We start from the raw sequence: 27,929 nt of genomic DNA on the forward strand, positions 1-27,929 counted from the left end.
GGCGGGACGACCCACGTGGTGTTATGCATTGAAGGCAACGCTTCATAGGCTGATGTCCTCAAGAACACAAGCGTGGTAGCCCACTGGCTTGCTGATAAAGAGAAAGCAGAAATGGTTGATGTTTCATTTGAAATAGTCCCTCAATTTGAAGCTGTTAAAGGAAACGCTCCGGTGAACTAAGCACTTTTCACACCGTGCGCATCTTTAACAATTATATACACCGTAGTATTTAGGTGAAATGTGGAACAGCAGCAGAGCAAAAACGAATGATCGCGTATGTGTTCGCGAGTATGTTGTACTGTTGCATACGGTTTGATTCTCACACAGATTTTTTTTACCTAGTAATGACCACCGTGCACCAATATCTAGAATATTGTCTTTGTTTCGAACAAGTTGTCGAACACACCGATTGGCACTTCAGATCCAAAATGGCGAGTGTGTGAGGTCACATATCACTGACCAATCAGAGCAACGGTTGAATGCGTCCACCCCACGTGGGATTTGTTCATTTTGATTGGCTGGAACACCCAATTGGTTAGCGAGTAGTCCTCTCACGTCAGTGGTGTCCTCGTGTCAGTACTCAGTCTGTGTGTGGCATAACGCGCGACGGAAGAAGCGGGCGAGCTTGTGTTTTATTTCACAACTCCGGACTCTTTTTTCCCCCAAGTAGTGCTATTACCTAACATCCATCTATAGGACACATTGGAAGGCACTTTGACTACTACTGGATTTAATATATTCTTATATCGAAGGGGGTTCCATAGTCCTGCTGAACGGAGGACGTCCACCGCCTCGGGACCACGGAGGTCGAAACACAGCACAGTGGAGGAGCGAAAAGAGGACGGAAAGGAAAAGGGAGCGGATATTTTTTATTTTTTTGTTTTGCTGCGGTGACTTTTGCGAATGAAGGATATACAACGACCTAAGTGTGGATTTTAAAAATTAACAAAAGGGGGGCGAGGGAGGCAGTGGAGACAAAGGTAAAGGTGAGCGACATTACATATCCGCTAGATAGAATGTGTGGGTGCGTGTCGACTTTGTTCTTTGTGTTGGACCACCACAGCAAGCCAGTGAGAAAGAGACTTGTGTTCGTAGAACGCCTCTCACCTCGATAGATTTACGAGGAAACGAGCCCAATGTTCATAAGGGTGTGATCCAAACTATCAGTGTGTACACTTGAGGGTTGTTATTCTCACTTTTGCCTTAGTCGAAGAGCTAGAATTATTTCCACTGAATGTGAAAGAAGAAGGCGAGATCCACTTCCACACCAGCGTGTTTGTGTGTATGTGTGCATGTGTAGGAGAAGTGAGAGCTTCGATGCCGGGTGACTGAGCGCCTCGCAGCCGCGAACGGTACTTTGTCCCGGGCCGACCCCTGCCACCCGTGGAAGGTTCTGGTGACTGGTGGTGATTTGCTGCACTCGGATTACTTGAGGAAAAACACAGGAAAACAACGGGTTCCCTCGCGTGAAGGGCAGATATGTATCCGCAAGGCCGGCATCCGGTAAGTAGTTGTGCTTGATTTCAAAATGGACATGCACACCACCGCCCTTTCAGGTGCGCCCTCGGTGTGGAGCTACACACCTTGCTATTTAGTATCGTGCGGCCAGAGCCCGTGGGGTTTGGGGGGAGAGCTCCGAATCAGTCGATGTACCAACATGTGTTTTAAAATACATTTCTGTATATTTGTCCACATTGCATCGATAGACATATTCGCCCCTCCCTGTCCAGAGGAAATTGGAGGTCGTTCAACAAACTGTTCTTTTCGCTTCGCAGGCGCCTCACCAGCCAGGGCAGCCTGGTTTCAAGTTCACCGTGGCGGAGTCTTGTGACAGAATCAAAGACGAATTTCAGTTCTTGCAGGCTCAGTATCACAGGTATAACGTCGAATCTACCATGTAAACATGACTGTCTTCCCGCTAGAAAGTACCGAGAACGCTTGTAATTAAGAACTTTGAGTAGCTCCACTAATTAAAGATTGTACATTTATGAATGAGACTCGGACAACAGCAGCAAAACGGTGATTGTGATTGCCACAAATGGAGTATGTAATCAGATATTTATTTATCCTTCCCTCTCCTCAAGTCTTAAAGTGGAATACGACAAATTGGCCAACGAAAAGACCGAAATGCAGCGGCACTATGTCATGGTAAGTGCGGTCATTGTCAAGATGTCCATTTGATTCAATGTCCTCTCCTCCATTTAGCCTCAGGTAAGCGGTCACAGGTGCGGCAGAGTGGTGGCGATGTTGCCCAGACGCCATGTTAACGCTTGTGCCTGCTGCTTTGTTGTTGACTCTCCACGTCTGTGTATTCATTGGATTAGCAGGGGCAGGGCGGGGGTGGACAAGGGGCGGTTGAAACTCGAGCAAGGGTCAAATATTCATCTATTGATTGCGGCGTGTGACGACCCCCATCTATGGCCCCGGGGTCCTCTTTATGACCCGAAGTGACCCTTCTCGACAAACCAAGTATGACCCGTGGCGGGTTAATGGCCGCCCTGCAGGCTTTGAGCACGAATCAAAGGGTTTCCTGTATCCCCCCCCCCCCCCCCTCTCTTCTTAACTATCCCAACGTGACACTCCTGACACCCAGGGGGTCCTGAGATATGGAGAGCATTTGGTGTGTTTTTCATCAGCCCGTGAGATAATCGAGGTCACCTGTCTATTTTAAGACAATCAACTCGCAGTCCAATTCAAACTAAGATCCACGTGTTAAACTTTAAATCCAACATTATTTTTCATTGGGCAATTCATATCACTGTATCAATTCCCTTCACGGGAACACTATATACTCGGATATTCTGAGCCTAAAATTTACTCGTCGATGGGTGGAGGGTGCGGACAACAGACGGCGGCAGTATTGCGCGTAACCGTAATGGTCGTCTGGGACGGATGGGGGATGGGGTTTCAACAGGCCCTGAAATGGACCCGCCGTTCGGGAATCACAATGACATTTATTGTGCGAATCATAAGTCAGAATAAAATGGGGCCACTCCCTCACGCCAAGAAAAAAAAAAATGCTCGTATTTTAAATGAAAACAGTGCAGCTGCCTTTCCGTTTCGTTATCCAGATTTTATTTTACTGTGCCCTTGAATTAAATAGGCTTTATTAATTGACTGTTTTCAACTGTAACAAGGATAACAGTTGTTATGTTTAAAATATTTATTATACTACAAATACACTTGAATCTTATCTGCTTCCTCCTCTCGGGTGGCGGTGACGTCCTCCGTTATTTCCTGTCTTCGGTGCCTGCACACGATATTCTGTGTCATTTTCTCCGCCATTACTTAATTAGTTGCTTGATATTTTGCTGTTCAAATTTAGCAACTATCTCCGCTGTAACACGGTTCCAGCAAGAGCTATGTGACAAGTGCGCTGTCACAGAAGCACTTATTTCAGTGTTTTGCAACTGCATTTTGATTTAGCCTGGCTGCCCGTCTTTCTCCTTGGGTTCCCTTTGTCGTCGTCGTCGGTGTTGCTTACTTACAGAAGTGTCGCTTTTTCGCCGCCGTTGAGGTGATGATTAGTGACTTAATGCTAGGTAGACACCAGATGCAAAGCAAACTTTGGCCTTCGCGTCATGTTTAGCCACATTAGCTATCCAACCGCAGCTCGTAGGTAACGCAGACGTCGCGAAAAGTGTGCAGCAATCATTCAACGGCGCAAAATGGCGAGGTGATGTGGGTGTACAACTTGGGCATTTCTGTCACACTGAGCAGTGTCAATGTGCATTCCCGCGGTTGGACGGTAGGGTCCCAATCCCTCCCATAGCTAATTCATTGTAATAACTTTTTTCCCCCTCGCTTTTTCTAGTGTGTGTGTTCTTCGATCCTGTTCTTCTGTTGGGCGGCGGTGGGCTTTTGAGGTTGTTTCGATAAATAAGTTTGTTTTGATAAAAAGCATCACCGGTACCTGTAATTCCATATGAAGTGGCTATATGCATATTGCACGGGCCATTATCGCGCTGATATTTTTGCGATAATTGTGCAGTCTTAGTCTATACTACGCACCTCTCTACTACTACTACGCTACACTTTAGTCAAGTCACACGATAAAATGATGATTGTTTTGTCAGTCAAAACCATTTTAGAACTCACTACATGAGACACAGCAGTTGAATTATTACCAGCATGCTGCAAAGGCTCAAGTAGAAGCTCCATTCCGGCATCATGTTCTGTCACGTTTACAATATTGAGAATGCAATATTCCGTAAGCATTTTGGTATTGTAAACATGCTCCTATGTTAAACTCCGGCTGCAGCGCATTGGTCACACCCGCCAAGAACCGAACGGACTGCATCCAGAACGCATGAGGTTCTCATTCATGAGTACAATTTAGTGCAATATTTATAATTCACCTGCGCTATATATTTTTTTTGAAGATGACGCACACAGCCTCGGCCGTCAGGACGTTCTAATGCTTTGTCTTCTCTTTGGTCTGCAGTACTACGAGATGTCCTACGGGCTCAATATTGAGATGCACAAACAGGTATGTAGCCATATCACCCCCGTCTGTGTTTAGCCAAAACAATCTTGTTGTCCCTCCGGTCTTTGTGGAATACACACACGCACCTGACCTTAGTTCCTACCCTCATCTGGAAATGCCTTCAGGAGGCACACATACTGGCTTTCTGTCGTGAAAATGCTGACAGGCTAAACAACAACATGAAGGGCACGCTGCCTGATGGGGATGGTTTGATAAGATTAAAGTGAAGTATTTGGCAGACTGTCTGAGAGGATGTGTTTTAGTGTCCCCTCTGAACGCTCTGGTGTGTGTGAGTGTGCACGCGCACGTCTCTGTATTGTAATCTTCCTCCCTTGCCTGCCTTGTTCCAGCTGAACAAAAAGCTCATTAGTTTAGCTGCCACCCTGCACCGGGCATCCTGCTGCCGGCTACTGCTGCTAAAGATGAAAAGGAGAACCCTGATTAGTACAAGAGTACTTTCATGCAACAGCCAAGCTTAGTAAAATGAGCAGATGGAATCGGATATGTGGAAGTCCTGAGATAGTGACCACATTTCAGACCCAAAGTGACTTCGTGGTCTGTTGTTTTTTTCAGTTGGGGGGGAAAAGTCACAGTCCAAAGCATAATGGGGATTATTTTCAATATGCAACCTTTTCTGTTACTAACATTGTACAGAGGTCGACATTGCATCTCGACTGCAAGAGCAGCGTCCTTTGAAGATGGGATACTGTCTTTGTTTCAGGGGTTAAGATTTGGTAAGATGAGGGGTAAGACTTTGTTGATCCCATTTCATCCGAAATTAAAACCCCAGCCGCAGGATCTTTAATCATCATAGTTTAATCAGCATTTTCATAGGCTTGAAATTATTTTGGATGTCGTTAACTCTGCAGCCTTCATCGCCGTGAAACTATTGTCTCATCAGGTGTCTGTTCAATCATTTCATTTTCATTCACTTGCAGTTGATGGTTGCACTCGGTTTCCTGCCATATTTTGCTCAGAGTTTCCGCATCCGAAGTGAATGATGGCCCCAGTGCCGTTAGCGGTGCAATATGACGTGTGACAGTCGGAGGGAGTGAGAGGGGAGGTATGGAGCCGTCGTGGCCCTCCAATCGAGCAGGTTCATGGCATCAGTGCCAGCGTAACCCAACTGGAACGTGAGCAGCACACGGCGCCGTTGGTCCGCTATCGTGCTTTTTGTGGGCGTGTTTCTGTTTTTTTTTTTTTGTTTATCAAGCAGCTCGTTGTCCCCGCTCCCTCCTCTTTTGAGTGTTGTTGTTGTTGCTTCGGCACCGCAAGAAATGTGCAGGTGGTTGATCCGTCTTCATGCTGGTAGTGGTGTACAAAACAAAGAGGGTTCAAGTGGGGAAAGAGACAGGAAAGGAGCGAGACGCTTGGGGGTAAATGAGTTAATCGACTGCTCCTCTCTTGTGTGTGTGTGTGAGTCCCCTTTTATTTTATCGATAAGCCTGCCGGTGTCAACGGAGCACTCTGAATAATGCATGATTCCCGCCACCCCCCTTTATGCCAGCATTGATGAGCGAGTGTTTGTGATGACATCAGCGAGAGGTAAATGGACAGCCCCCTGGCCTTGGATTATTGGATACAGGCGGCCATATTACTTTGCCTGGCCGGATGATTGATAGCAGTGTGAAAAAAAGACATCGGCTCGCTTTGTTCTTATCAGTCCAAAGCAGATTTGAGAAGCAGAGCAATGAGCTCACACACTCCCCTGCGCGTAGAAATAAATACTCTTATGACTTACACGGCAATGCCAGCGATATCTTGACATGGCATCCATACCGCTCTGGCCATGCTGCCGCAGAGCCGAGGCGATCTCTGCGGCTGCCCCCGGGCAATTTGTTTTGACAGTGTCTGCGATGATGGCAAAGGCTTCACGTTGGAGGTAATCACCCTCGCTTGCTGTCAATAAGTGATTTTAATTAGTGCAGCTCATTAGGCCGCCTCAGCGCCGTGCCCTGCTGCCTTTGTGGCGGGGCTTGCGCTCTCTTTCCACTACCGTTGTTCTCTTGTAGTACCCGTTTATCTCGCACGCTCACTCTTGCATGCATTTAGATGTCACTTGTCAATGTGATAAGAACACAAAGAGAAAACACACACACACGCACGTTTGGCGAGGTTTTTTTTTTTTTTTTGCTTTAGTTGCACCATCGGCAGGCACACTGTGTATGTGTCATGTCCTGACTCGGTGTTGGAAAGAGGGGAAAGTGCTCCATCAAGAAGGATATTGGCTTCCTGGATGGAGGAAAAAGAGTGTGAGGAGGAGGGAAGAGCGAAGAGCAGCAGAAAGCAAGCTTGTGCAAATGAATAATTTATAGCGGATTCCTGGAATTGTTTGCCAAGGTGATGATGGGTGACCTGTCTCTAAGCCAAAACAAACTAACTCCGCGAACACACACACTGCCTCTCAAGGGAGGTTGATGAGGTTACTAGGGTTTTGTGCGAGACGTGCTTTATTTTGGTTGCCTTGCAAAAGGGTGCGGGTAGGAGAGAGCGTGCGCGTGTGCTTTTGTACTCACAAGCACTAGATCATGGTTGTTGGAGCAGAAAGCAAGATCCGCTTTGTCTGTGTCTATAAAAGGCTTGTGACAGAGAGAGGATTATCAAAACATTGTCTCCTGGATGTGATGATTCCAACTTCCCCAAATGAATCTGTTGGCAATCGTCAAAAATACTTGAGCTCCTCTGGAAGAACTTCACTTGAGTTTTGTGGGTAGGTGCCAACAAATAAAATGACACGCGTGCAAAATATACTTCATGCATTTTTTAATGAAGAAGACACAACTACTACACCTAGTGCCTCTTTCTTCCTGCGCTCTAGCCGAGAAGATACTTTCCCAAACAACCTCCCACATCATACGCCACTTGTTTTCCTCTGCAATTGAATCCTCGTCTCTGCTCTCCACTCGGGGACTAATGCCTGCAGCGACAAACAGCCAAATGGCTTTCAACGCACCATTGACAAGAGGGATGCAGTGGAAGGAGAGAGTGAGCGAGAGCTCTCCATGCTGTGTTGCTGCTAAACAACCCTGAGTACCTGTAATTGTGGCACGGCAGTGAAAAGCCCCTGTCGCCCTCGAAGGCTTCTGTTTTCAATGATTTTAAGTGACAGTAAACTCTTTCCAGCGCCCATCTCTGCCGCTAAAAGCCCCGTGACAAGTAGTCTTTTTTTTAAATGGGAGTCAGAATAATAAAGGAGGGCTAAGGCAGTGATGTAGGCCCACTGTAGTTTACTTCTTCACGGCAGCCGTCATCAAAATTAAGAGCGCACATTCAGCCGTCACAGCTCAAATCGTAGTTCTTAGTGAGTCGATTTTGAAAGGGCCGCTTGTTGTTGCTCAGTGCGGTGGCTAATTGTTTACTTGGGTCAGGTTTAACACTGCACACCGTCCTAATATTTTTGACTAACGTGTGCCGGTGTTACCAAAATCCGGAGGCAAACAAGGTTGCGCGTGAAATTATTTCCCAGCCCAAATCCATGTTTGAATCTGTGTTTGGTTTTCAAATGAGACCTGTGCTTCAAGATCATTCAAAAACCTGGTTTGCCCGACATTCGGTACTGCAGATCTCCGGCGAGAAGAAGGTGCTGACAAAATCGCTGCATTTTCAGTCCATGGCTAAGAGATTCTACGATTGCTTTCAGCACCTCGGAGTTTCTTTTGTTGTGTCTATTTACTGTGAACACATGGATATTGTTCTTTAAACATTTCCATTTGCCGTTGCTCTAATAGCCAAGTGTGCCAGCCAGCATGCCACTGTTTTCTCTTCAACTATTTTCGCTCCCTTTGTAGCCATTTCCAGTGAAACACTGTAATCCCACTGTGTCATTGCAGCCAGCCCCCACTAATGATGATGCTTTATGAGTTCCCTCTCTTGTCGTCTTTTTTTTTTTTAAGTCATGCCGCTCCTCACTTACCCGCTCCCCAGTTATCCCTCATTAATTTCCTGTGCCGATCACATCGACAGGCTGAAAATTCAATTTAATGACCTTCCTCTGTGCCGCGCCTAATATGATTTTACGGGCTATTCTGGTCAGGACCCCAGTCTAATTTACATAACGATCATCCCTGCCGGATAAGGTTGCCCCAGCAACAGAGCTGTGATGCGGGGGGTGGGAGGGGGAGGCATGTTATGTGAGGAAACGGAGGAAGGGGGGGGTAGTGTGTCGTGGAGATGAACAAGGAAGCCTGTGACTGGGCATTGGCGGGATGAAGGTGGCTGGATGTTGAGAGACAACAGTGAGCCAGGTCAGACAGACACAGAGATGATTCCTTGCTTGGCTTCCCTCGCCTGTAGTGCGCTGCAAAATCAACGGAGTGACACAAAGGGTTGTGGAAAAAGGCCAGTGGCACCTCCTGTCTCCTCCTATCCACTTTCACAGTCAAACAAGTCTAAGGTTGAAAATGAGTGGAATGCAGCACACACACCTGCTGGGCTTCCACCCCTAATCTCTCCGAATCAATTAGTTCGCCTGCCTTGCTTCAGTCAAACCGCATTACCTTGGCGTCAAATCAAAGCATTTCACGTCACCAGTCTTCGCTGCTCCTCCTTAAGCTTTTCTGCTCGTCTTCATCCCCTCCTCAGTCTCTGGAAACTACACTTTTAAAAAGGTTAAAAAGCTCAATTAGCCTTCAAGGAATATCTGTAGGCAGGCACCGAAGCATCCATTTATCCAAATGCAGCACTGAAAAGTACTCTATGTGCATGAGACCCTGCAGTATCGTCTTGCTCTCCCAGCGAATAATCCGGTCGATACCAAAGATGCCTCTGATAGATAGCGTCCGAGGCTTAAGATGACTGCTTCAGCCTGCCCCAAGCTCCCCATGGGCAGTAATTATGAAGCATGGACCTCGTTAGTTTCATCCAGCCAGACGACATTAGCATATTTCAGCCTCCTAATTATATAAGGGCTGAGTCTAATGGTGGCAGTAGAGAGTGGGGCGTAAATTTGTTTTGTGGCGGACTCAATTTAGTGAAGGGGTCTATCCAACTGAACCTTGAAAACATTTGTTTGTGTATTGACGTAACATATGCTTCTTTTTGCCATATTGTCCTGTTTGGCTGCTTCATTCACGTCCTTCCTTTGCTCACTGTCTGCCGTTCATCCAGACTGCCATATCAGTAATATTTTGTCTCCTTCTTCCCGTAGACTGAGATTGCGAAACGTCTCAATGCAATCCTGGCTCAGATAATGCCATTCTTGTCTCAAGAGGTAAGTGTCACTGCAGCAAGAAGCAACTTAAGTGCGAGATGTTCACTCATCAGTTTCCCCAAAGTACAAAAAGTGCAGTGGAAGTTCCAAAGTCAAACACAATTCAATTTAGACTTCAGGCCTATCTCCGAGAGTCCCCAGGACTTTGCGGGTGCAACTGTCTCGACTTATGTCCATACGCCTCCATAATGGGAATGACCAAGCTTGAAATTCAAAACCATCTAGCAAACAGTTTTATTTATACCAGATTAGTGTTTTCTTTTGGGGGCTAATTTAAAATGCCGGTTTGAAGTTTAAATGATTGCTTTTCTTTCCTGATGTGTTTCCTCTAGCACCAACAGCAGGTTGCTCAAGCTGTTGAGCGAGCTAAACAGGTGACAATGACCGAGCTGAATGCTATCATCGGGGTACGTGGACTTCCCAATCTGCCTCTCACTGTGTGTATACCCCCTCTTCTTTCTTTATTTCACCTGAGGACGGAGGCAAATCTGCACGTCGAGAGGAGTGTTGGCACCCTAGACCATGGTCAAATACTGATGATATCCCAGCGTGCTACATTATGTTGGGAGGTTTCTTTCACCTTCATGTGCTTCGGTTCAATTGGCCAGAGTTTAGGTTTCAGTATATGTGGGAGACAAACAGGGAAAGGGCAACAGATTAAAATGTATTATTATTCAGGAAGAAAACATGGGGGGAAGTTGTCTTCGCTGACGTCATTTTAAGTCAGCTTTGCCATCCAACCTGTCGATTTTGAACGCTCAGACTGAATGCAAATAACACGTCCCTCTGTAGGTGTGCAGACTTGCCCCTGATTTCAGTGTTGTGGCATGTTTATTATTTTTTAAAATATAATTCATAATGTTTTGGAAGCGAAGCTCATTTATTCCCTTCAACGTGGTTGTGCAAGGTACGAGGCCAGTAAGACTTACTGGCCTCCAGGAGGGATGATATATCAATTTAGATTGTTTTTCATTGCTGTCCCTTGATTAAATTTAAAGTTCCAATGAAGAGACTTGCTTCGGCAGTAACCTAATGGAGTCTTTAGGTCACGACGTACGGTGAAATCCCAGTTGATGCTATTTCCGAGCCAAAAGTTCTGTCTGCTTTGACCATCTTTGGGGCCTCATTTCAATTTAGTATTTTCCTCTTTCTGATTCAAGGGCAGAAACGTAAGTGCGCTTTAAAAACCAGTAATTGGCCTTTTAATAGTTACAAGCCAACATTGCGCTCGAGCCAACTAGACCTTTTGCTTATTTGGTCCTCCATCTGCTTTCGTTTAAGCACAAGACGCTTACCAATAGCCAGCTTGGACCCAGATGTTAAAGTGACCCTTTTGATTAGTCTTCTCTGTAGCAGAGGTTAGTCAGTGGTTAGCTTGTCCCATTGGCGCAGGTGGGGTGGGGGCGGGGAGGGTCAAGCCTAATGAGAGGTGGATAGTGAAATTCGATTAAACTAAATGAGCCCCGAGCACAACCCCCGGTTCTAAAGATAATTACTTCCTATTTCCCCTTGAAATAGGTCAGCCTGTCAGCAACAGGACTGACCTTTCTTTAATTACAGATGGGTCGGAACCGACAGAACACAGGGAGAGGAAAGAAAAGCTTTATTATTTGGTAGCCGACGTGGCAGGTAATCAATCTCTCTGCCGAAAGAGAGTGGAACTTGACATTCAAAAATCTGAACGCCAACGTCCAATCGAACCGTATGGATTTGAGCCTATCAGCAGATTTGAACATATTCAAACTGGAGGTATATATATTTTACTTTCAATGACCAGCGTCTGTCTGTTGTAAATACTGTATGTGTGAGGAATGTTACTTGTCATTGTCTTGCTTAAGCACGAGACTTCTCGTGCCTCATTTAGTATTTGACAATGCACGGCTTCGTTTGCTTTTTTTTCCAAAATCGGGAAACATGTTTCGGGCCAGCCCAAGCCAATGTGGCGCCCGAGGCGAGATTTCATATGGCGCATTGGCATTTCCACTCTTGGTAACCGGGTCATGCTAGGCACATAGAGGTGTACTTGGTAATGGTATCATTGTATGCATGATTGTCATCTCTCTGAATCTGTTCTTCCTGTCCTCTGTGTTCCTTCAGAAGCAGCAGCCGCCTCACTGTTTCTATCCAACCTTCATGGTCAGAAATTACTCAAAGCGCCATCTGTTTAAAACTGCTTGCCATCTATATAACCTGCATCGCTTTTGAAAGGGAGGTGGTTAGGATGATGCTCGATTTGAGCGTGTGGTTGGTATCTTGTTAGACGTCCGTGTTACCGGGGTGTCACGGCTTTGCAGGAGACGAAAGGATAAGCCGCATAAACGTTTGCTGCTCATTAATTTGTGTAATCAGTCAGGTGTGTTTTCCGGTAGGTCACGCGGTGATCAACGATCACTTGTTGCGCCAGGGTGCCCGCTGGTTTGCGTTGGTGCTGGTGTTGACGCTTGCTCTGGCTGACAGTTGTGTTCTGCAGGGAGTCGGCTTCGCCTAGTTAACTTTAATTGCCTTTTTCCTGTGCAAGTTGCCTCGGCTGCAATGGCGTTTACGCATAATGAAAATAGATAAGACTGAAAGGGAGCCAGCTCTTTAACCATGAATATTGAATTGGAAGCAATTTATTTCAGTTCCCTCTACCCGGTCCCCCCCACCCCCCATTCCTTCTCTCGCCTTTTTCCTCACTCGTCTGCCCAACCACATTTTACTAATGAGGCTTCTTGATAACGATCCCTGCACACTTTTCCTCATTAGGCTCACTGAATAGGGATGCCCCTGCCCCAATCCCATGCTCACGCTTCCACTCTCTTGTTAGCTACTGATTCTCTCTCGCTACTTTTGCCGCCTTTGTTGACGTTTTGTCCCCTATAACTCACGGGAAAGAGTGTGTGCTTTATCCCGTGCACGCTTACGGTATCAATTGGCGCTGCTGGCTCTCAGTTGCTTTCATTTGCGATTATGGTTCCACGTTCCCGTCGAAACACCCAACCGAATACGATTCAACAATTTCCATCATCGTTAAATGAGCCCCTGCGTGATGAGCACTCTCTTGTCTGTTTCCCGTATTGAATGTAAGGATGATGTCATTGAGATACAATCTAGCATCAGAATAAGAGTCAGGATTTTTGTGTGCAGTCGTTGATGGATGTGCTAAGTGTTATTTAACCTTGTTTTAGAGCACTTGCTTCCCTTTGCCTGAGTGGCTGTTTAACTCGTGTCTGTTGACTCACTTTAACCCGACTGCCTTTTACACACAGACATCTGAGGCCTCTTGGGGGTTGTGGGTCGGCATTTGTATGACTGTGCTGAAAAGAGGGTTTTAGTGGAGATTATTTTGCTCTCATTGTTTTAGAATCCACACAACTTTGTTGACAGAAGACTCCAAGCGTACCTCCAAATGAAGAGCATGAATTCATTGTGGCTTGTGTGAGAGCACTTGAATCTGGACATTTGAGCATCTGAATATTTCGGAGAAGTTTCTGTTTCAAATGCTTCTGCGACATCATCCTCACTGTGTGCTTGAGCACAAAGCGAGGCTCATGACGGCACGGTTTGGTCTAGAACAGGGGTCGGCAACCCAAAATGTTGAAAGAGCCATATAGGACAAAAAACAAACAAACTTGTCTGGAGCCGCAAAAAAATAAAAGCCTTCTATAAAACTTACAATGAAGGAAACACATGCTGTATGTATGTAGGAGGCTGGACCGTCTCAGAATTGTTTGTTATTCATTCCTTTGTTGTGTGTTTACAACGCTTGATTTTTGTTGTTTTGGTGTGTTATTTTCACTTTTCTTCGTGAAGTGATCATGAATTTCTGTTTTTCGGAGGCTGTCTTTGAACGCCTCTCAAGTTGAACGAGAAGAGAGAAGAGAAGGCACGGAGTCGGACGCAGACGTGTCTGTGTTTGTCGAGACTGTTAAAAGCATAAATAGTGTACGCTTTAAAAAACCAACACCACAGCTCTCCTTTTTCAGAGTTGCAACATGTATCTATATCTATTTGAGCTATATTAGCCGACTATCAAAATCTTTTTCCATTTTCAAACATTTTTTATAAAGCTCCAGGGAGCCACTAGATGTCGCTAAAGAGCCGCATGCGGCTCTGGAGCCGCGTGTTGCCGACCCCCGGTCTAGAAGAACTGTACTTTGCCCTCACAGAGCCTTGAACTGAACTCCGTCATCATTGAGATGAAATTCCGTCAGACGCACTCCAACATCTTAGACCGCCCCCCTCTCCCTCCAGGAATGTGAAAAATGGGATCACATCCAATCATTATCTAATGGCCTTTTGTGTCAGTGCTTTTGTTGGTACAGTATCGAGTGTGTATTTATTTAGTTGTGAACAAAATTGCTGAACTGGACATGTCATCACCTGTCATTCTCCTTGGCTGCTTGAATCGTGCAAATGATATGCAAGAAAAGACGATATGGTGTTTTCCCACAATAAGGAAATGAATTGCTTTCCTCTCAGTGAATGAGCTGTTGGCAGTCGCTGTCATCTCGCTATTATCCATAATCTGTTTGGCCTGGGAATAAATGTTGGTGTAAGCCAGCGCTAATGCATGCGCCCAGTGCGGTCATACATGCATTCGCTTCCCAGCCGACCCACTTGTCCTCTCGTCTTCCCTCCCGCCTCCCTATATTTGTTGCAGCAGCAGCAGCTACAGGCCCAACACCTCTCCCACGCAGCGCACGGGCCACCTGTGCAGCTGCCCCCGCACCCATCAGGTTTACAGCCACCCGGCATCCCCCCTGTGACGGGTGCTGGCTCTGGTCTGCTTGCGCTTGGTGCTCTTGGCAGCCAGGCGCACCTGCCTGTAAAGGATGAGAAGAACCATCACGACCTGGAGCACAGAGGTGAGGAGTGCCTTTTCTCTCTCTATCTCTCTTGTCTCACTCACTCCCCCACCAAAATGCCAGTTGATATACAGTGTATTTAATTGAACATGCTGTAAATACATTTTAAAGACCAATTTGTCGCTGGCCCACCAAGCATTAACAAACATTTACCAACCAGTCATAAAAAGGTATTCAATATAATTTAGAGTAGTTTTTAAGCAATTTGTTCTTAGACACCGGTATGAAAATGAATCATGCAGTTGATCACATCACAAATGAGATGAATCTTTGATCTGAATAACGTATTACCTTTGTCTGATGAAAGCACGGAGACGTTGTGACACCCATACTAATTTACTTTTTGATTTTCTCTCTTCTGGCCCCTCATCGTTTCATTCGCCTCTGGCTCTTCCTCTGAAAGAACGAGAGTCGAGCACGGTACGTTGACTTCCCACTCTTTCCTTGTGCCCCATGCGTGTCCCGCCTTTGCCGGTGATTAGGTGTACCTTACAGAGACGGAAGATCCTTAGAAATCCATGTTCGCCATGTAAGACCACACGTTTTGTGGATACGAATGCTCTAGCATGAAGGTATTCGCTGACTGAAATCAAATATTGAAGTCTAACCAAATAAAGTCGAAAGCCATCTAATCCTCGAGGAAAATGACTCCAATCGGACACAGCGGATTAGTAGGCAGCTAGCTTCTTTAATTTCTTCTCAACTTTGACTGGCCTTCTATTCTTTCCGTTCCCTGCCGACTGCTAGATTTATTTTGGGCTGCCCACGACCTGACTCCCTTTCAACTGCTTTCACCCTGACATTTTTCTTTGTGTGCCTTCATTTTTTTTTGGGTGCGTGTCTCATGAACAATGTTCACCAGCCAGCTCGCTACCCCTGTCTGTTGGCGTTTTATAACTTCATCCTCTCATGTTAAAGCCTCTGTTTATTGGACTGCCTCGTAGCGCTCGCATAACTGGAGCGCAACGCTCTGTTGGATGGGACAGATTACGTTCCCATTGACTGGCCTCTCTGAATGGGCCCACTCATGTCTGAAGGGAACCCAAACTATGCCTCCATCTTGTGTAGTGACAGAGGCCCACCAGCGCCGGCATATACGTGATCTCGCCACACCTCTTTCGAGTGCACACCCGCTCGTGCTTCAAGGTTTGCTATTCTCTTGTCTCTGGTAATCCAACACCAGACAAGGTGGAAAGTACACGGTTATTGAGTCCAAGCAGCCCTTTAAAGGTCACCGGCTTGCATACAAAGACAAGCTGTGTTCCATCGATCATTGTCTCCCTCCCCTTGCCTCAAGCGAGCAGTTATTGCACAAATGTTTTGATGCAAGATGCAGGAAACTGGAAATTCCAGAATTGTGCTTAGTTGAAGGAAGTTTCACTCTATGTCAGGGGTGGGCAATTATTTTCCCGGGGGGGCCAAATGAGAAGCAGAAAATATTGTGGAGGGCCGGGCGAAAAGTTAGAAATCTACTCCTGATTTCGATTTTATTTCTATGTTGAAATAAGTTCATGGCATTGTTTACAGAAGCTGATAAGAGTATGTATTATTTCTAGATAATGAAAGTGCAGTTATTTTACAGAAAAATGATTTCTTCAGTGAAATTATGCAAAACAATTCTAATTGTGCAACACTTGTAACTCCTTTTCAGTAAGATGAACACTACAATGCTTTCTGATTTTAAATTTCCCATGAAGATAGCACAATGTCTTTGTATGCCAGTAATAATGTAACAGAACTCACATTTTTTGTCCTAACTGCCAAACAATGTAGAAAAAATATAAGCAAGCATGTTTCAGTGTTTTGATTTTTTTTTCTTGTTCAGGAGAGATCAATCTAGCCCAGGGGTGGGTAAACCTTTTGGCTCGGGTGCCACATTGATTTCTAAATTTGACAGGTGGACCGGATCAGCACAAGATACGGTACATAAAGATGTATGTGTTGACAGTCCATACCAAACATCAACAGAACAAATGTATTAAAGTATTACCATACTTTTTTTTTTTTTAAATGAGAACAGTGAAACAACTGTGATGAACGTCCAAGTATGTTAACAACATACATGTGTGACAACACAAGCAACAATATATTGCCCATAAACTGCAGCATACAGTACAGGTATATGACAAAATATAACAAAATTAGGACTATTTTCTCCCAAATGAGAAGGCCACTCCTATCCTGTCTGGAAGAAATCAAAACCTGGATGGCACAAAATTTCTTGAAATTCAATGAAAAGAAGACAGAGGTGATATTGTTTGGTCCCAGTGGCCCTTGTACATCCTATCCTGTAGACTTGGGCCCCCTGTCTCCTTATCTTAAGTCTACCGTCTCAAACTTGGGCCTCAAACTGGACAGTGATTTCAAACTTGATCGGCAAATTGGTGCCGTTGTTAAATCCAGCTTCTTTCACCTTAGACAGCTGGCCAAAATAAAACCTCTCCTCTCACATGAACACTTTGAGACAGTAATTCATGCCTTTGTCACATCCCGGCTCGATTACTGCAATGCCCTTTACTTTGGAGTCCGCCAGTCCTCCATTAAGCGCCTTCAGCTGGTCCAGAATGCCGCTGCTCGCCTCTTGACTGGTACTCGTAAGAGGGAGCACATAACTCCTACTCTGGCATCCCTTCACTGGCTCCCCATTCATTTTAGAGTTATTTTCAAGATCCTCTTATTTGTTTTCAAATCTCAGAATAATCTCGCGCCACCTTACCTCTCTGAGCTCATCCGCCCCTACACACCTGCACGGCGCCTCAGGTCTGTGGACCAGACATTACTATAAGTACCAAGAAGTAAACTCAGGCTCAGAGGGGATCGAGCCTTTTCTGTTGCTGGTCCCTCTCTCTGGAATGACCTCCCACTGAACGTTCGGCAAGCCTCCTCGCTGCCCATCTTCAAAACCCTCCTCAAAACTCACTTGTATTCTTTGGCATTCGACTCGGCATGACTTAGATTTGCAATAAAGAGTCACTTGCATGTCGTCGTTTTGGAATCAATGATTGAAAATAGCGGCGTGGACACACTTATTCCGTCGTATCGAGCGGAGTTACTTAATTTAGCGCTACTACTGCGGGCTTCCGTATCGTCTCCCCCTCCCTCCCTGTGCTCTGTAACTTCAAGTAACTGCGCCACCTGGCGTTGAAATGCCTGTCATTACAAGTCCAAATGAAATGAATACAATCATTTACATCGAACCTTCATTGTGTACTGTGCCAACCATCGGCGGGCTAGATTAAAAAGACCAGCGGGCCGGATCCGGCCTGCGGGCCGTAATTTGCCCAGGTTTGCTCTATGTGCTGGCCCATGCAAAAGCAAAGAATTGTGCTGTTATTGGCCGCCTTTTTAAACCACCACTGGGCCTGAGTGGGACTTTCCCCCCCAGACCACTTTTCTTGCTCATTCCTCTTTTCCGATGAAAGCACCGGTTTGTCGTGCTGCCATTCAGTGTGGCCTGCCCTCAGAGTTCTCTCCTCACCCTACGTTGTTGCCTGTCAGCGTGTTTGGCCATGCCTCCACAGAGCACCGGAGCCCAAACTACTACAAAAATCCAGTTTGTAGTTAATTCGAGCGTGCCAGTTCATGAGGGCATTCCCACTGGTGCGGAGAAGCTCATTGCCACATAGCTATGATCTCATCGCTTGCCAAAATAGTTTCAGTCTATGCTCTTTGCTCTCTTCCTTATTTCTTTGGCCTAATTTATTTTATTTTCCCTATTGGTGACCCCCCCCCCCCCCACCCCCTTTTGTGCTGTCACATTGTCATCATTTTCAATTAGTGGCCCCTTTTTAGCCTTACCTTTCCACTGGGTTAATTTTTGATCTACTTTGCTGTCAGTCCTTTATAGGGACCTGTCTCTGACCTGACATAGTGCACGCAATCAGATCTTCAGGCATGTTGTTAATCTGCAAGTATTTCAGTATGTAATAAACAGTCTTTGCTCATATTCTTCTTTGATTTGAAGTATTGAATTGCTTCAGGCATGTTTCTGAATGTTTGCCTTTACTTCAGCGTCTGTAAGAGGATTACCTTCGGCCCTCGGCTGTCCTTTACGCTCTTCTATGACAAATCAGTCCAAAGCCACTGTGCACTTGGTTTCAGTCAATAATTGCCACAGCTTTGAAGAATAGAAGCCCGGTCCTGTCTCGACTCTAGCAAAGTGTTGGTTAGAAGTTGGCAGAGCAGTGCTTTCTTGGTTCCTCACATCTGGCACTTTCCTTGACTAACGAGTCAATTTGTGCGTTTATTTGCGGTCAGTGCCAAGATAGAGCAAGATGACAGACTCGAGGCTGAGTTAGCTTTCTCCTGTGTTTTTTTTTTCTTTTTCTTTCATGTGAATAATTAAAGATTGAGGATCTTTTGGAGCTTTTCATTTACACCGACGCATGTCTTTATTGTTTGTCGGCAGAATAATTCTGTGTCGCCATCAGACAGCCTGCGGGCAGCAAGTGAAAAGCACCGCGGCTCGTCAGATTATGGCCTTGACCCCAAGAAACGTAAAGTGGACGACAAGGACAGCATGAACAGATATGTGAGTGTTTTTTTTATTTTTTGCTTTCATCATATCATTTGAAAAAGGTAGTGACAACAGCTCAATGGCGATAGTAAAGTGGTCAAAAGGAAGAGCACACCCGGCCTTGGAATCATCTCAAATGTTCATCCAAAATTGAGAGCACTCCTAAATTTCTTGGTAAAAGTATTGATTCAGCAGTTACGGAATGGATGACCCAATCCCTACATTGAAGTGTTCCGTACTCATTCAGATTTTTTTAAGATACTGCACGAGAAATGTAATTTCTGAAAATGTAAGTATAAATAAAGCAGCACTTTTTATTGTGAGTTTAAATGAAACAAACATAGACCCCCCCCCAAAAAAAAAAACCAACATAAAAACAGGACAGAGTCTGCTGATCACAGAAAATCAAACCAAAACACCAACTTACCTTCTCAGGTTAATATGAATGATCCTACTATTTTTAGCCATTGTATCCTTACTGTATTGTGTCTTTGGCATGCCTTCATTTTAGGATAGTGACGGAGACAAGAGCGATGACTTAGTGGTGGATGTTTCCAACGAGGTAAGACAATGCTGCCCAGCCACATTCCGCAGTGTTCGCATTGCTAAACACAGCTGCTTGTGGGGGAATCGACACCTTCCGCACTGTTGCCAAAATGTCTGTCATAATGTTGATTGTATGTGCGTGCGTTTTGTTTATCATTCTTTTGGTGTCCACGCATAAAATAAAACAAAGATAAAAGGGAGCAGCAGGTGAATGAGGAGTATTTGTGTATGAGAGCGTTTGAGCACACATGAGTATATCTATCTATATATTATCTTTGTTTGCACATGAGGCCCTCAGTTTGTTTGACCTGGTGTACATGCCAGTCTCTTTCCTCCGGTCTGTGTGCTTAGTCTCACTCCTCGTCTGTCTCGTTTCACGCTGTAGGATCCAGCCACCCCTCGCGTGAGCCCCGCTCACTCTCCTCCAGAGAACGGCCTGGATAAATCACGGGTTCTGAAGAAAGACGCTGCGCCCAATAGCCCCGCCTCAGTGGCGTCCTCAGGAAGCACGCCATCTTCCAAAGCAAAGGACCACGCCCATATGGCAGTAAGCGCCATTTATACTGTATATTTAAAAAAAACAAAGAAAGTGCTTTGGAGGGGGCGCAAAAGATTTTTACTAACGGACTGGAAGCTATTTGTCCAATAAAGTGGGCTTTTTGCAAGGCCTTGTATGGAGGGGGCTTAGCAGCTCGTTTCAATGAGAGCCTTGAAGGGGCAGTGGGTCGATGCACACTGGAAATCCGACCCTGTGGCTTAGTCCTCTCAATCGCCTTCGTGACTTAGCCAGTAAGTGGTCATTTCTTTCCCGGGGAGGCTATATATATAACACTGAGACATGACTCATTTTACTTCCTTGTTTTTTCTCATCTTCTCTCCCGCCATCATTTCCTTCTTCTCTTTTATTGTAACCAGGACTGGTTTGACATAAACCACTCCACTCCAATTAGAGTCCACAGACTACTTCTCGACACCCAGCTTCCATCCCGCATTAATGTGTTTGAACAAGCTGAGGAGCCCACCTCTTTTCCCTTGATTGGGGACGCAAGAAAAAGCTTCATGATGTAGTGCTCGGGCCATCGTCTAGCTTGTCGAGCTATGTTTAACAAGCTTGACCTCTGAGCAAAAGGTTTATGCCTCGACCCTTACTCCAACCACTCAAACCACGACTGTAATGAAGTGCCAGTGTGGGATTGGATTACCCTGAGCTATCCACTCAGATTGTCACTCAGCGTTTCCTTGCGAATGGAACTATTTTCAGCTCCATTTGGTTTTTTTTTGGGGGGGGGGGGGGTTCGGAACTGGCAGATGTAACGTGGGGACACTGAACATTTTGCTGACTTTTTGTCTCTGACAAAGCTTTGACTTTAAGCCTAACAACAACAACAAAAAATGTACAAAACAATTGCATGTTGTTTGTTGTTTTAGAATGATAAGTCATTGACACCGAGCCTGAAGTCCAACACACCTACGCCCAGAAACGAGGCCCCCACACCAGGAACAAGCACCACTCCTGGGTTGAGGCCTCTCACTATGGGCAAACCGCCTGGCATGGAGGCGTTAGGTAATAATCGCGCTCATCACCCCAGACCTGCTGCAATCTTATTTTGGATGCCTGAATGGAATGAATGAACAAAACTGCCAATATGTTTTAGAATGTTGCCGCATGAATTGGATTTTCCTACCATAAATGAATATGTAGTCTTGCCCATGCTTCTAAATTGTGAATAAACTGATACAATATTACAGCATGAAATATCTCCTGCCGACTTACTAACTTGAGAGTATTAACTCATTCACTCCCAAAGACGTTTTTAAATATCTTTTCAGACTTGGTCTGGAATTGGCTCGTACTGAATGAGTTAAGACATCAGCTGTTTAGCGGGACACAAAGTGCACTTCAGGACAGAAAAAAAAAAAAGTTAACCGATGATGGAGCAAAATTGAAAGTCAGGCAGTTTTTTGTTCCTCTCAAAGTTTGCAAAATCAAGACCTTCACCAACCTGCACTTAATGTCATGAAAAATGTTTTTGTAATCCCCTACAATGTCCTTTTCCTCATCGACAGCGGCCCCTGCCCTTCGCACCCCGCTGTCTATTGCGGGTTCCTACGCCACCCCCTTTGCCATGATGGGCCATCATGAGATGAATGGATCCCTGACCAGCCCGGGTGTCTATCCTGGTCTGATTTCACCTCAGATGAGTGCAGCGGCTGCCGCTGCTGCTGCTTATGGACGCTCACCAATTGTAAATATTGTGGCTTGAATATTGAATTTGGGAAAAGTTGCCGATTTTGCGCACATTTTGTATAAGTCAGCCTCATCATGTGGCGCGAGCATTGATCAGCGTTGGCATGAGTTAACCCTCCTCGCTTCAAGTTGTACGATCTGTATGCAAAATGTCTTGGAGAAACTTAAGTATTCATTCTGTACTTCCATAACTCTTTTGTGAATGTCTCTGCTCCCCTGGCTACAGCTTTGTGTACATAATGAAAAAGCACAAAGACTTCCAAGATCCCATTACTTTGATGTTCACTAGTTAGCATTCTAAAGGCTTAAAACAGGCGCTTCCCCCCCAAACGAATCTCATGTTTGAAAATCTCCCAGGTTTTCATGAATATTACCAAGCGGGATGTTGTGTTATCTTGTGTAAAGCTTCTCCGTTCGCAATCGAGTAGAACCTATGCTTTTTAAGGGATTTGCCTAGAAAACAAGTGTGTAGGGCTTTCCTGTGAATGATGAAAGACGGCATCGTTTTCCACGTGAATATTTGAATAGCGCAACTTATAACGGCAGTTTGTCATTTGTTTTGAATGCTTTACTCCACTTGTTTATGCAGGCGGGGTTTGACCCTCATCCCCACATGAGAGCGCCAGGCCTGCCAACCAGCCTGCCTTCCATTTCGGGAGGAAAACCGTGAGTATTTGACGACGGTGTCATGTTGCTTTCGGTGAATAACAGACTGAGCTAAATGCATCTGTGATTGTAACTACCGCTTACCATCAATTTGATTTATGGCAAACTTAAAATGGAAATCAATCTTATTTTTTTTTCCCTTCCTTTCCCCATTGTCAGTGTGTTGACGGATTGCCGGTAGAGCTCACTCTCGCAGTTCAACTTGAATACATTTTGAACTGATCATGAATGTTACAATAGCATATCGTATGGGCTTGTTGAAAATGTACATTCTTTTCAGTCGACTCTTATCACAAGGGGGAAAGGATAACGTGACTGTCAGTGGTAAATTTTTCAGCACCCTGTGTCAAAATGACAAAGCCACTCTGACAAGAGACCTACGTTTCTCAAATTGATCTCCTCGCTGCTTCTGGCTTCTCTGCAGGGCATATTCTTTTCATGTGAGTGCGGATGGTCAGATGCAGCCTGTGCCCTTCCCCCCAGACGCATTGATAGGCCCGGGCATCCCGCGGCACGCTCGTCAGATCAACACGCTGAGCCACGGGGAAGTTGTGTGCGCTGTCACCATCAGCAACCCCACTCGTCACGTCTACACAGGTGGCAAGGGCTGCGTGAAGATCTGGGACATCAGCCAACCGGGCAGCAAGAGCCCCGTGTCCCAACTTGACTGTCTGGTAATTAGTTGTCATTGTTTCTTACATGGTCATGGCAGAATGCCTTTTTGCCAGGACATTATATACTCGCTGTATGACAGCTCATTGCCCGAGTCCCATTCCACATCCCATTGTAGCTTAACCCCACATCCCACGGGGACCGAAATGTGAGTAATTTGGCAGTGTCTGGCTGTGCTGCGCTATGCTGAAATAATCCTTTGCTGCGGGAAAAAAAAAAATCCTGCTGACTAAAGATGTTCTGATTGGTTGACCTTGTCTGCCATTACCGAGTGCATTTCTTCCTCCCAACTGCCTCCCTTTTCTCATTTTGATACTGTGGCTTCGTCCTTTTCATATGGCCGGAAACACCCTTGAGGTGCATCGGGAGTGCAATTGGCGTTTATCAAGTCGTCAGTGTGTTGTTTTAATTCGGCTGAGAGCGTTCACACTCCTGACTATTGCCCGAAACGCCTTCCCTGTATCTCCTGGTCAAGGTGACACCTTCATCTTCACTTTTTCATGAGGGACGAAGTGTTTTTTTTTTTCTTTCCAAAATTGCACTTGTCGTAAAAAAGCCAATTGAGGGGATGAAGTCCGTACAAATCATTGTTACACTTGACTTGACTTGAAATTGGAGACCGTTGTGCATTTTTCTTAGTGTGGGGAGGGGGGGGGGGTTCGAGGAGTTCTCCATTTATCTGCACAATGCTCACCTCTCATTTGTGCTTCAGAACAGGGACAATTACATCCGCTCCTGCAAGCTGTTGCCCGATGGCCGCACCCTGATCGTGGGTGGCGAAGCCAGCACGCTGACCATCTGGGACCTGGCGTCACAGACGCCACGCATCAAGGCGGAGCTTACCTCTTCTGCCCCAGCCTGCTACGCGCTGGCCATCAGCCCCGACGCAAAGGTCTGCTTTTCCTGCTGCTCGGATGGTAACATCGCTGTGTGGGACCTCCATAATCAGACCCTCGTCAGGTAAGTCCTCCGACACGTCAATAAAAATGTCCAGCTCCAAGAGAATTCGCAGCCCTCACAGAATCATGTATTAATGTCTTATTGCAGGCAGTTCCAGGGCCACACGGATGGAGCCAGCTGTATCGACATCTCGCATGATGGGACCAAGCTCTGGACCGGAGGTCTGGACAACACGGTCCGCTCCTGGGATTTGAGAGAAGGGCGGCAGCTTCAGCAACATGACTTTACCTCACAAGTAAAGACGACATACCTAAACGGAGACATTCACATTGCCTTTGTTTTAATTCAAAGCCAACATTCAACATTCTGACTTGAAAGTTGTGCAAGGTTCTGTAGTCAGCTCTTTGGTTGGCCCTCGTTTCCAGATCTTCTCTCTAGGCTACTGTCCCACTGGAGAATGGCTGGCTGTGGGCATGGAGAGCAGCAATGTGGAGGTGTTGCACCACACAAAGCCTGACAAGTACCAGCTACATCTGCACGAAAGCTGTGTCCTCTCGCTCAAGTTCGCCTACTGTGGTAAGAAATTTGTTTCAGACATTTTTACACATGCAAGATCTCTTATTTGGGAGGGGGGTCAGCTGTGCAAGGACTTGCTGGAACTAGAATTGTCAGTTTGTTTCTTTGTCCAATATTGTCCTAAGCTCGGGGTCTCAAATTCGCCACCTGGGGGTGGGGGGACGGGGGATCTCGGATGATCTTGCAGCATGATATTGACCTCGAAATTAATTGTTAGTGCAGCCCCCCTGTTTTTTGCCATATCGTTGCCGGGCAGTGTGTATGTGCATGTGCGTGTTTATCACCTCTGGGCTAACAGAGTTTAGGCTCGTGACAGCTTTCAGCGAAACGTAATTCTGAAGTCACCCACTCCCAGGCTTGTCTTTTTCAAAACCTGCCTTGAAGAGAGAGGATGGCAATGAGAACAAACAATTTCAAGATAAACAGGAGATGGAATGTGCTCAAGAAATTAGACGTCATTCCTCAACCTGACATGCTGAAAAGCATGCAAAATACCAGGGAGATGAGAGAGAGCACTGGGTCATCAAAGCTGTTCCCGTTCTGAAGAACCGATAATGTTCTCAACTGGTAATAATGAAGACTGAGAAAATTGGATTCGTTTTTTGGAATATACAGTATGTACCCCTTTTTTTGTGGAAGACTTCATGTAGACACACCCAGAATCTTTTTGCAGGTATTCATATACGTCTACTTATCTCAGGATTACAACTTTATTATCATTGGAGGCCGGGATGTTTTTTTTTTTCTTTTCATGACAAAGTGTAATGTAGAGTATTACAATAAAAGCAGCAGATCTTTGACCTGAGGCCAAGGATTTGTATGGCCGAGCAAATCTTGGTTTTACACGTTATGTAGTGCATATTTTGTAAAAAAACAAAACAAAAAAAGATCTGCTCTGTTGTTGTAGATGCCTGTGACAATTATGTGGACAGTTTTTTTCTTTCCCCTTTTCCTTTACAAACGTGCCTATTTAGAGAAAATTGCCTCTGCTTCAGATCCCTCCCAGCCTGTCGGAGTGTTGCTGTAAAACTGAAGTTCCAGAACAGACAAATGAGATTTTGCTCTCGCTTAACATTTCAGCCCCAAACCGAAGTATTTATTTCTGCTCTAAGCCCTCCTCCAGCACAGTGTTGCATTTTCGCCACGACACAGCCGGTTAGTTGAAATGGTACTTCTTCTGGGCTCTGGGCGCCATCAATTACACCATTAGCCAACTAGTCATTTGGGTAATTAGTCAGAAGCTGATTTAAATAATTATCTGAGCGGAAATAGTGCGTGGACCCCATTATGAGATTTTTTTTCCCCCATCGTTTATGTTGTACTACTTTCCCCAATTAGCTTTGATGGCCATTGATGGATAAAGTCATTATGCATTTGCCTCCTGGCTCCAGTTGTGGGTGCCACGGCCTAAACGTTACCATTGTAGAAAATGCTCCAACCAGTTGGCTTGTGGAGACTGGAGATTATTTTCTGAAGAAGACAATTCTGTGTTGTCAGGTAAATGGTTTGTAAGCACGGGGAAGGACAATCTGCTGAATGCCTGGAGGACTCCCTATGGCGCCAGCATATTCCAGGTACGGTATTAACACCCGACGATGCACATTGACGAGCAGAACATGTTGCGCAACTCGGATGTCCTTGTTCATTTCAAGAAAGCCAGAAGCATCTCCTACTGCTTCTACCACTAGTTTCTTCCTTCTTCCCCCTTTCTCACTGCACATAGTGTTTTTCTTTTGGCAAAAAGCCAGAAGGTACTCGTTTGAGTCGTATCCGGTTCAATGGGGTTCATGTATATCCAATAGGAGTGCTCAACCTGACTTTGCTTTATTTGTGCAGTCCAAGGAGTCGTCGTCGGTCCTAAGCTGTGACATCTCAGCGGACGACAAATACATCGTGACGGGTTCTGGTGACAAGAAGGCCACGGTCTATGAGGTCATCTACTAGAGACACTCTCACTCTACTTTCGCACTTCTACTGAGACTACTCTTGTCGCTGACCCTGCCATCCATCTGAAAAGTGGACCACAAGACATTTATCCACCCCTGACGACATCCGCTACAGGGAAGCTGATTTTGACAGCGTGCCGCCCTTTTGTCGGAGGGTTTCACATTTTTGTGTCTTATTTTCTTTTGAATTTCTTCTTTTTCAGCTATTTGAGCAAAACCCACTGAAGCAGGGCTTCAGCCCTGAGAACCATGGTCCACAAATGTCTTGTAAAAAGTGTACATATTGGATTAAATACAAATACATTTTATATATATATACTGTATATATTATAAAACTTATATATATTTTCATGTCCTGGATGTACTTGTGGTATGGTTTTGGCCCTCACCGTCTTACTTCATACGTGAGCGCAAATCATAGATTAGAACTTTTGAACCGTAACTCACCTTTTTTGTTTCCTTGAAGCACATTCTGTGGGTTGACCTTTTCAACAAGATGCAGAGAAGCAGGACACCGTAAACTAGGACGTTGCGGAACATTTGAATGGCCTTTGTGCTCAGTGCTCTTGTGAGATAATGTCATCTGATCTACATTGTGGAACCACTGACTCAGTTGGGCCATGGTAGGACCCAGCGAGAAATGGATCCAAAAAAAAAAGAGAGAAAAGAGACTGAGGGAGTTCAATGTATAGCCGAACCCTTGGACCTCAGTTGGCAGCAGAAGCACTGCAGCAGCCATGAACTTAATGACAATGTGCTTTTAGCTAATTCCACGTAACGAGGGATGCAGAATTGCACCATTGCTTTCTTAACTTTTGGCTAATGTCAAAAAGTTAATTTGAAGCCATTGGAATCAGTCTGCCCCTTTTCTTTTGTCAAATCTCATTAATATTGCTCGAATGTGTTTGGTCTGTCATACCTGGGAGGTCATGGTCGTCTCTACCTTTCAGTCCTTGAGGAAATGATCAGTGCCTGTCCTTGAAGCTGCGGGAGGCAAAAATACGTGAAAGACGAAATCAAGTGTTGTTTATGTTGCCATGAACACTTAAGTGAATCAGTTTGGTTTTTACACTGTGCTTCTTACAACGTCGGCCTTTCCTACAGAAAACAAAAAGGGGTGGGGGGAGGTGTGGGGGCATTGCACTTCCCACGGCATCACACCAAAGTATGTAGCAAACGCTGTCAGCACTGGGAAGAAATGTATAGTTGTTAATAAATCAATAAAACTTTTTTTATAGAAACTGACTCGTTCTCTGCTCAAAGAATATTGTCCACAGGAACGTGCAGAGGTGCGTGGGCGGTTGCCCTCGGCCTCCA

General features: G+C 45.4%; 1 protein-coding gene across 8 annotated transcripts; it reads left to right on the forward strand.

The window, feature by feature from the left end:
* The first annotated feature begins 595 nt into the window (after window positions 1–595).
* tle3b (TLE family member 3, transcriptional corepressor b) lies at window positions 596–27,853 on the forward strand. 8 transcript variants are annotated; one of them, XM_086106449.1, is made up of 22 exons: window positions 596–986; window positions 1,301–1,503; window positions 1,776–1,876; window positions 2,085–2,148; window positions 4,445–4,489; window positions 9,633–9,695; window positions 10,028–10,132; window positions 11,793–11,831; window positions 14,338–14,542; window positions 14,946–14,962; window positions 18,951–19,073; window positions 19,570–19,620; window positions 19,990–20,151; window positions 21,033–21,168; window positions 21,672–21,850; window positions 22,442–22,518; window positions 22,943–23,192; window positions 23,903–24,150; window positions 24,238–24,385; window positions 24,516–24,666; window positions 26,164–26,240; window positions 26,503–27,853. In XM_086106449.1, the coding sequence occupies exons 2-22, from the start codon at window positions 1,480–1,482 to the stop codon at window positions 26,608–26,610; spliced, it is 2,373 nt and encodes a 790-aa protein (XP_085962575.1). In that variant the 5' UTR covers window positions 596–986; window positions 1,301–1,479; the 3' UTR covers window positions 26,611–27,853. The 8 variants fall into 8 exon arrangements, with proteins under 8 accessions (XP_085962575.1, XP_085962577.1, XP_085962578.1 ...); XM_086106451.1 differs by having other exon boundaries at window positions 14,341–14,542; XM_086106452.1 differs by having other exon boundaries at window positions 10,028–10,102.
* The last annotated feature ends 76 nt before the right edge of the window (window positions 27,854–27,929 follow it).

The sequence above is a fragment of the Hippocampus guttulatus genome, chromosome 3 (assembly GCF_054856545.1).
Source record: "Hippocampus guttulatus isolate MCC_2025c chromosome 3, RoL_Hgut_1.0, whole genome shotgun sequence".
Taxonomy (NCBI): Eukaryota; Metazoa; Chordata; class Actinopteri; order Syngnathiformes; family Syngnathidae; genus Hippocampus; species Hippocampus guttulatus.

Bases quoted from the DNA above. Each gene is read 5' to 3' on its own strand.
- tle3b (XM_086106449.1), top strand. From the start codon at position 1,480: ATGTATCCGCAAGGCCGGCATCCG. The intron at 20,152-21,032 runs GTAAGCGCCATT...TTGTTGTTTTAG, and splicing joins AGGACCACGCCCATATGGCA to AATGATAAGTCATTGACACC. The intron at 24,667-26,163 runs GTAAGAAATTTG...CTGTGTTGTCAG, and splicing joins GCTCAAGTTCGCCTACTGTG to GTAAATGGTTTGTAAGCACG.